The following is a 10,644-nucleotide window of genomic DNA, read 5'->3' as shown; positions in this document are numbered from 1 at the left end:
CCTACCAATATTGCTGGAACAGCTCAGACTCCAGATTTGATTTTCGCTGTGAGTGGCAACCATTTATGATATTGACGACCAGCTGCATCGGGCCATCATCATTGAAGCAGACGAACAGGAGATCTAAGCTACAATGTTAAACAGCACTCACAAAATTCACATTAGTTCTTGGCGGAGCTCGCTGGATAGAGTAGGTGAGCTTCAACCAGATGCTTCCATGGTCAGAACAAATGAAAAGGCAACTCGATGTAGAAGCAGTTTGGCTCCATGGTGTCATTACTGCCTGGAGCACCATTTCCACAGGGACTGCCCAATAAGGGAGTTGCAGCAGGGACATGAGTAACGGTCCCAGCTGTGGAGCCAACCGGAACCCTCAATCAACTAGGCTCAGACATCCTTAGAATCACTGTTGAAGTATCAGGACAACTCACAAAAGCGGCCAACTTCAGCTTGGGAAGAGCTGAGCTGTTACCATGGCAAGCCAATTCCAACATAGACATCAAGATAGATCTGGCATTGAATTCTACCTCCTGCAGTACCACGGGAGTGGTGCAAATAGAGCTTCTCTGTGGCGACACAAATATTCCCACAACGTTTCTGCTAGTTCCAGGGCTTCAGGAAGAATCATCTTGGGTCATTACTGGCTGAAGGAGCAACAAGCTGTGTTGGACTATAGTCGTGGCTGCCTCCATCTGGGTACGGAAACCCGCAAAACCGTTTTTTGGCATGATCGACCTGAACTAGTAGCATCGAAACTGGACTGGTTGGCAGTAAAAAGTACAGCAGACTCTAAGGTAAAGACAAGATTGGAGATGGTGTTGAAGCGGCACCAGGGAGTATTTTCCAGCACTCCCTTGCAACCAACTTAGTCAGCAGTACATGGAATCCAACTTCAGGAAGGAAGCCGGCCGTTTCACTTACCGATGTACCGGTACAGCAAAGAAAAGAAACATACTATAAGAGAACAAGTGGAAGAGATGCTGAGACAAGAGGTGATAGAGCTGTCGACATCGCCCTACAACTCTCCAGTAGTCATTGTTAAGGACTCTTCACCACATTTTTGTGTGGACTTCTGGCGCCTGAACGACATCACGGAAGATGTAGACTCACCACTGCCACTGATCTAAGAGACTACTATTAAAGACTTGGAAAGCGCCCACATCTTCTCAACAATTGTCCTTAAAAGTGGCTACTGGCAGATACGCCTGAACCAAACGTTTTACAGCCTTTCCAGTTCCAGATGGTGGCCGATACCAGGTCTGAGTCATGCCATTTGGCTTGAAATGCACCTAGCATCTAATACAGGGCGTTCTCACTGGCCTCCTCCGCCAGTGCTGCTTGGTCTACCTGGACATTATTGTTTACAGCAGTAGAACACTTACACTACCTAGACTTGGTTCTTGAATGCCTACAACTTCACCACCTGACGTGCTCTTTAGAAAAATGTCAATTTGGCCGAGGCAAGGTGTCATTTATGGGCCATGAAACAACACCCATGGGAAATAATCTGCAACAACGACACCTATGTGCCATCATCATCCTGGGTCAAGTAAGGAGCTGCAGAAGTTCCTCGGCACCTGTAACTGGCTGCAAGACTATATCCCAAGATTATCAGAGTTTTCCGTGCCACTGACTGATCTGCTGCAAGGGAAGCACTGGAAATGGACCTCCCAGTGGATGCCAACATCCCTGCCGGAGCAGCAGGACTGGTTGGCCCACCGAGGGAGTCACTGGATGTGGAAGCTACATCCCACTCCAGCTCACTGGGCTTCAATTGCCCTGGCCAACGGACTCAGCAACAGTAGCCGGTCCAGTGTGAGATCACTTGGGGAGAACCGCCTTGGTGAGGGACGACTGATGCCAACCTGACACTGCAGGGCTCTGGGGGCTACCACTGCCACGTTGTAGTGGGGACCGGATTGCTGCTGAGGGAAAGCCCGGTCTGACTTCATTGGATGAGCCGCAACTCCCCAACTTTGCCGGAGACCAGCTTCTGGACCCAACAGCTCTTCTCAGAGCTAACGCAAAAAACAGCCCTTTTCAGGGCCACCACAAGGTTACAAATTACAAACCGTCAAAGCCATTCGTCGACAACAGCCCTTCTCAGGGTTACCATAAGGTTAGTAATTATGAGCTGTCGAAGCCAATCTACGAGAATATTTTTTTTCTTAAGACATTTTTAATTATTAATATGTCTCTCTAAGTTGGAGAATAATATAAAAATTTGAATTTCATTAAAATCAGTAACAGATTCCCAAAAATGTATGACATAAGAACCATGAAAAATATTGTTTCTGTTTAAAAAGTAAATATGCAACATATAACAATACTTTCTTTTGGGAAGGAGGAAGTATGCTACTTCGCAATATACAGAATGTTCTTTTTAAATCAGCCCTCTCTCTCTATTTGTGTGTATATAAATATAATATTCATATAAATGTAATAAATAATAATCATGTTAATTGTTTAATAAACTACTGAAAGCAATAAATATCTTTCAAATTTAAAGCTACTCTAATTAATATAAATTAACTGAATACTTTATGAACATTTTGTCATATTATTAAAAACAACCATATTAAGTTACCGAAGAGTAATTTTAATTATTATTATTATTACTACTACTGTTTATGGTTTGATTGTTATTTCCAACAATTAACTTAAGTAACTCCCTTTCTATTAATTTATATGAAATATCATGTTCTTATTCAGCCAAATAATTAATTTATATTTATAGATGTAATATTTTTCTAAAATTCTATTTTCTTATTATTAAAAATAATTTCAATTATGTGCCCCTGTTTTGTTTCATATTAGTTACAGTTTGTTAAAAAAAAATTCATCATATAACATTTTTCTTTGAACTAGATAAATTGATACATATAAGAAATTTATTCCAACCACAAATAATGAACATCTAATAATATTAAATAAATTATATACAAACAAAATTTCAGCTCAATTGGTAGAGTAGATCTTGGTGCAAGAATAACAGACCACACCACTAAATTTTTATATATGTATCAGATATAAGAAATATATGTATATATATATATATATATATATATATATATATATTAAGGAAAATAAAAAAAAAAATATGCGTATAAAGAATATAGTATTTATTTTTTTTAAATATCACTTTCACACAAGTTATTTGAATATACATATACATAGTATAATTAAAAAATAAATTTTGATTCTGAGTTGTTTAGTAAACCAATTCTTACCATTATTACAAAAATAAAAATATAAGAATTAAGCAAAAAAAGAAAATAAATATATGAACTAGCTGCATAACTTGTACACTACCAAATAAATAATTATTATTAATAAAAAATGAATTTGATCAAAATCACAGCACACATTTTTGGTGGTAATAACTGCCATTAAACTGAGCATGGAATGTACAATGAAAGTAGTTTAATTTTTTATCGATCACACAAAACAATATTATAATAAATATTTTTCAAAATCTGAGATAATCAGTGGAAACTATGATATTAAACATTCTAGCACATTTACTAGTAACTGACCCATAGAGGAAGACACCTCCATATGGCAGTTTCAGTCGCAACAGCACCCCCTCTGTACCTAGCCCAGTGATGGCTCAAAAAGATTAGTAGTAGGTAAAGCATAAAGCAAATTCATGCACCAAATAAAAATTATGTTAATATTAAATATATTTTTTATCTGATGAATATGTATTTAAAAAATTTACAAGATCGAAAAAAGAATGTCACATGGCTTCTTTTGTAGGCAAAATATGCGAATCCTAAAATACAATTGAAAGGAATTTCTAGAAGTGCAAATTCAGTCATTAATTTCTTTTTAAGAAGTCATTACTGACTTACTATAATTCCCATCATCTAAGTTTACAGAAATAAAAATGTAATCAAGGTTTGGGAAACTTAAATTAATTTATCTCCATTACTGTACAGAGAAATAAACCAGCCAATTGATCTGTCTCATTCTAAAACAAATCCTGAAAAAGGCAATTTTTTAAAATAATGCCTTCATGTTTTGCTAATTATGAACAAATTTTTCTTAATGATTTTCTTCATCCTGTTACATTGATGTTTATATTTTTGCTAAAACTACAATTTTTAAAGTTGAATAAAAAATCAGTTTTTAGTAGTAATCAATATGTATTTCATTATTAAAAATATATTAGTTAAACAAACTTTAAAAATAAATGAGTAAATTAAATTTAATAATAATACTGTAGGTTTTGGAAACATGCTACTAGATTCACAGGAATGCTGCTAACTGTGTGTGTAACAGTAAGTCAAGCTTAGCTTATACTTTTTATTGCCACAATCACTGAAGTAAAAAATAAGAACACTAATGAGTACAATTTTTCTTGATTTACATACTGGATATCAAAACATCATTTTGAAAGGTATCTTGGAACAGTAAAAAAAGATAAATTGTGTAAATCAACTTTAAACTAGTAAGAATTTTATGGATAAATAAAACTGACCATAAATTTATAAACTGATACTATCTAATTTTATTTGTTTGCTTAAAATTATAATTTATTATAACACATAACCACATGTTTAACCTCCTTAAACAACATTATATAAAACTGCTGAAACAAAGATTTTGCAAACAATTATGAAGACTTTACAACAGTATTAGCAGAAATTTGTTTATGATTGACAGACATTAAAAACATTTGTTTAAAATGTAGTGCTATGAGATCTACGCCACAATAAGGAGAATTAGTCAAAAACATGAGAAAACATTGATGGACAAATTATTTTTTAGCCACAAATAAGAATAACAATAACATAGAACATTTATTATAAATATTATAACTTATATATTATTTTCAAATATTACATGCTTTTATAACACTTATCAATAATATATATATATATATATATATATATATATATATATAAAAGACTACTGTTTTATTTTTAAATAAATTAATCAAGAAAAATTACACATTATAATTTTACCTTCAGTGAATGAATCCCTCTGCTATTTTAATTACACTTTATTGTTACAAAATCTCAATTTATATTCTAGGATTTACAGTACATATTACTTAAAATTTTAGAATTTTATATAAACTGTACAATAATAGAAGCTGGCAAGAATATTCTAATAAGTGGATCACAACATTAGCATTCATAATTGAGGAGGTCTATGTAAAAAGGACATAAGCAAGTACATGCTCTTTTTAGGGAGATGATGTTTTTAGATTCTCCATGGCTTTCTTTGCTTGTCTGTAAAGTTTAATTTCATTTTTTTTTATCTCAGTTCAGGATGATGAAATCAATTAAGAAGTGACATATGCTGTTTACTTAGTAGGTAGTAGTTTTGAGGTTGTATTAGAGGTTATACTTGTTGGGGTTCAGCGTGCATTTATATTTTGATCTTCTTTCTTTCAAAAATGAGTAATGAATCAAACGAAAATAATATTTTAAGTGATAATGTAAGTATTAGTGCAAAAAAATATTGTAAAAATCAGTCTGTAAAAAAATGTTAGGACAACAAAACACAAAGATGTTCAGGTGAAGCATATACTTCTTATTCTGGTAAGAAAAATTCTGGCAAACCATTTAAAGTTATTTTAGATCGTTGCAAAGAAATATGCTATAAAAGAGTAAATGTTGAAAACCAAGAGAGGTCTGTACAATCAGTTTTTTGTGAGAGTTGTAAAGAACAGCAAGATGTTCTACTAGCTGCATTAATGCACTGTATATCTTCTTCCACTTATCATGTTGGTGCTAAGTGCAAAAGGAAAAATATTTAGACATACAGTGTAAAGGTGAGTGGTTTAAACACAATTGTATGTCAAAACATTTTACATGGTCTCTATCAAGTTTCAGAGAAAAGGTTACGTATTATCCAGCAGTCCAAAATAATGAATCATTTGGAGAGAAACGTGGAACCCATCAATAGATAATAATGTTTGGGATCTAGTTAAAGAGCATTTAACACTTATTGCTAGTAGAGTCCCATTATTCAAGAAATAAATCAAGTAAGAGATATTTTGAAAATCCAAATCTGAATCCTAAAAAGTTATACCAAATGTTTAAAGAATTTTATAATGAAAAAACTAATCAACAGTTAAAAAAACCAGCTTACAAGACATACCATAGTTTTTTAAAACAAAGTTAAATATGGGTTCTCATTACCTAAAACAGATTAATGTGATTTTTGTTCAGAATGCAAAATGAAACTGTTAAGTAATCCAAATGATACTTGTAAAGTTCAATACAAGAACAATTAAGACAGTATTATGCCTACAAAATAATAAAGGAAGAGCTGATAGAGAAGCATAAAGAGATTAATAGTCAGATACGTGTACTCGAGTTTGACTTTGACCAAAATTTGCCTCACCGAAAACTAATGAGATATCAAAATTTTATAAACAGCTGATGTGGGTGTACTTATTTAATGTACACTGCCATAATGATGACAGCAGTAACTTATATTACTTTTTGGAAACCGAATCCAAGAAAAACCCTGACACAGGGTGTTCAGTTTTATTTGACACAATAAATGAAAAGTTCAGTAGCTCTTTTAAAGAAATTCATCTCTTTTCTGATTGAGCAGGGGGACAAAATAAAAATTGTTTTGTCACATCCTTTTGTAGTTGGTTGTCAATGAAGTTCAACATGACAGTAGCCCATATGTTTCCTGTTAGAGGGCACTCTTTCTGCCAGTGTGACCGCAACTTTGGTCTTTGTGGTTCAAAGATAAAAGAAGAAGAGAAAATTCACACCTTAGACAGTATGTAAAATTGCTTGCTACTGCATGAGAAAAACCATCATGCTTTGATGTCAAAAATGGTGCACCAATATTACAGAAATGGTCAGAAGGATTTAAAAACATAATGGAAAAACCTTCAGTGAAAAATTATGCCTTTAAAATACAGTCAAATGTAAGGTTGACTTTTCCACCCACAGATGGACCGGCAGCAGCAACAACTTATACTGGAACATTTATGCCTTTTACATTCTTCAGGAAAAAAAATTTTAATATTGCTTATACTGTTAAAGGCTACATTAATATATATATTTTTTTTATATGAAGGATATTTTCATTTTTTAGTCTGTAACTAAGGATATTTTTTTAAATTTTATTAATGTTTTTTTTTTTTTTACATACATGTACAGATATTTTGATGATTTGACTTTATACTGAATAAACGTAAATATTTTTTAATAATAGTATATTTACTTATTTTTTATGTCAACTAATACTGTTGAGTGTTAGTAGCCATCTATGTAGAAAGGGTGTATGAAAAACATGGCCAAAGATCATCTCTCTAAAAAGGGCTTATGAAAATAAATTTTCTTCATCAGTTTTTTTACATTATAATTTATCAAAATAAGTAATTTTCAATACATGATATGGAAAAACATCTTCTAGCCCAACTTTGATTTTTTTTTACTGAAGATCATTTAATTGTTCTGATAAAATGCTTGCCTCACCAAAACATTATTCAATAAGTTTTGATTCTATCAAATTTTTAAGGCACCTTGATACAATATTGAACAGAATTTTGCCAGACAACCTAACAAACAATAAAAAATTCAAAAATTCTTTCAACAACTTTTTTCTGAAAAAATACTTAATCTTATTATTAAAAATATAACTATGGTGTTCTAAGATGAAAAGAAAAATCTGTAACAACTGAAACCATAATCTAATCTGCTATGCATTGTTTCATACTGAATCAGTTATTTCAGACGCACCAGTAAAATTCACTTATCTTACACGATTAAATAAATGAAACATTATGATGATGTTCTACTGTTAACAATGAGTTATGACAAAATCTGCTTCATTTGAACTACAATAGGTTATGACTGATTAATAACTGCTAAGTAAGTAATGTTTGTAATATATTCACAATAAAATAAATGTAACAGAACTACATTTGCATAACCTGATGGGACTACACTGAGTACCTCATCCATATTTGTTTTTAAAACAAGTCAGATACTGTTATTAGTATTCTCATCAGATCAGGTGGTGAAAATATTATATTAAAGAAGATGAAGCTATGTAAATATTAGTTTATGGCACAAAAAATAGAAAAACAGTGAAATATTATAATCATCAATAATAATAAAACAAACACCTAATTTTTATCAGTTGAAAATATATGTACAATAACTGATAAACCATTTTTAAGTGAGATCAGCAGAAGGTAATAGTCACAGTGAACAAAGTATAAAATACTAAGGAAAGTTAAGACACTAATTTTCAGTAATAAACTTGTGCATTGCTTTCTTTACAATAAAAAAAATTCTAAGTATTAGGATAACATTACAGATTAAATATAATAAATGAATTATGAAACTGAAAAAAAATGTATAGAACTGCTGATAATTAACATAATATTCACTATGTTTTTGGTACTAAAATAACCATAAAGTACATTTAAATTTATATTTTTAATTAAACAATATTTCCTCCCAAAAAATACAAAATTCGACCAAAATTAAAATACATTAAAAATTAATCATAAAATAATTAAAATGTTTAACTTTTAATTATTTTTTAATATCTTTTTACTACAAGAAAAACTGTTCTGATGATGAAAGCCATGCCGTATTAGATTTTAAGAGAGTACCTTTAAACGCAAAAAATTAATTCATAAAAAATAATCAATACTTTGTTTTAATTATCATATTAAAATAAGGCATATTTTAAATATCATTTTTAATATTTTATATCAGGTATATCTTGTTTTAGTGCATGTATGTAAGTAAACACAATTTAAAATTGATACTATGAACTTTTATAAAAATAACAAAGACGATTTTTTCTCTAGTTCTATAAAATCATAATTTTGAATGCACATTTTTCACATGATTCAATAAATTAGACATTTTCTTATTCACAGATTAATTTAATTAAAAATATTTTATTACAAAATGACTTAAAAGTTCAACATTACTGCCAATCATCTTGTGTTGACATAACACAGTATCTGTTACAATATGGTTTTTGTTGATTAATTACCATCTTTGATTGCAACAAACTTCTTCTACATCCACTGCAACAAAAACAAGCATCAGTTGCGTGCCAATGCATTTCCTTTACAGAAACTCTTTTGTCAGTCGGTGCAATTATTTTACTGCAAGTCAAGCATACCTGAAACCATAACAAAATTCCTTAACTATTGTATAGTAGTACAAAAAGAAAAAGCACAAAAGCCAAGCATATATTAACCACCATTACATAAAATTTCATTATGAGAAGTAGTTAAGATTTAGTAGTACTTGTTTCTATTTGATAAAGTCTTTGATAAAGGAAAATAAGGGTGAAATAAATAATTGAGATCATTCACTCTAAACCCTGATAGGAAACTGGTTTTGTAAAATTAAAAAAAAACATTAATGGTACAAGGCATGCATATTTTTACATGTTAATTGTAATGTATAAATTTACTGTTCTTTTTTTTAATTTCTTACAGAAAAGTGCACAAAAAGCTCTAAAATATTTATGTAATATCACTGGATAACACTTGATTTAGCCATTAACTAATGAGCTGATGAATTCTCATATACATGTACACGTATGTATAAAAACACACACACACACACAAATTAAGTGCTTATAAAGCTATTACTTAACATAAATCATTCACTTTTATAGCACCATGTATCATAATCATACGAGGGTGGAGTGAAAAGTTCTGGGCCTCACACCAGAGATTGCATTAGTACACTTAACTTCTTGACAGCGTAGCATAATTCCATTCTTCATTAGTTTACTATAAGAGTTTCAAGTTGTTGCATCACTTAGCATAGAACTTACAACCCCTCAAAGTGGAAAATTAGGACATTTTTGGAAAATGGGAAATTTGTGCAGCAATTAAATAGTTTTTTCTGAAAGGCTAAGTGCAAAGGAAATTAAAAAAGAGCTCGATACAATATTGGGAGACTCTTCTCTATCAAATACAACAATTAAACAATGGTTCGCAGAGCTTAAAATGAGATTGACATGCACTAGCGATGAACCACACAGTGGACACACTTCTGAACTGACTATGCCAGAAATGATAGAAAGTCCATAAAATCATTTTGGCAGATCGACACATGACAGTGAATGAGTTAGCAGAATCTGTAGGCATGTCAACAGAAAATGTGTGCAAAATTTTGCATGATCCAGAGAAATGTTTAAATAGACTGGTGACAGTTGATAAGTATATGGTTCACCACTATACGCCCAAGACAAAATAGCAGTCAAAACAATGGATTGAAAAAATCAACCTGCTCCAAAAAAAACAACTTAATCCTTTACCAAAAATAGGGCAATTGTTTTTGGGATGTACATAGAATGACTTTTATTGATTATCTTAAAAAGGGTGAAACAGTAAATGGCCAATATTAAGCGACCCTATTGCACCATGCCTGCGATGAAATTAAGGAAAACTTTTGACCAATAATGAAATTACTGCTGCCGTAGATGGTTATTTTAAAGAGTTAATAAATCAACATACAGAACTAGCATAAGCATTCTTGTGAAACGCTGGACTAAGGATATATGACTTAATGGTGACTACGTTTAAAAATAAATCAAAATGTACCCAGAAAAATGTTGTTTTCTTATACAGGCCCAAAACTTTTCACCCTACCCTAGTAAATTATGATATTTCAAATATGC

General features: G+C 31.4%; 1 protein-coding gene across 3 annotated transcripts in view; it reads right to left on the bottom strand.

Moving 5' to 3' along the window:
* Window positions 1-3,105: 3,105 nt before the first annotated feature.
* The window catches only part of LOC142323126 (testin-like), a 201,138-nt gene continuing 193,599 nt past the window's right edge, over window positions 3,106-10,644 (bottom strand). For all 3 annotated transcript variants that reach the window (XM_075362352.1, XM_075362354.1, XM_075362353.1), the window contains one exon: window positions 3,106-9,129. In XM_075362352.1, coding sequence (XP_075218467.1) covers window positions 8,929-9,129 — 201 coding nt within the window. In that variant the 3' untranslated portion in view covers window positions 3,106-8,928. The remainder of the gene's footprint in view (window positions 9,130-10,644) is intronic.

Source organism: Lycorma delicatula, chromosome 4 (genome assembly GCF_047948215.1).
Source record: "Lycorma delicatula isolate Av1 chromosome 4, ASM4794821v1, whole genome shotgun sequence".
Classification (NCBI taxonomy): Eukaryota; Metazoa; Arthropoda; class Insecta; order Hemiptera; family Fulgoridae; genus Lycorma; species Lycorma delicatula.
Note: the sequence above shows the minus strand (reverse complement) of the source record. Positions and strands in the feature narration are given on the sequence as shown.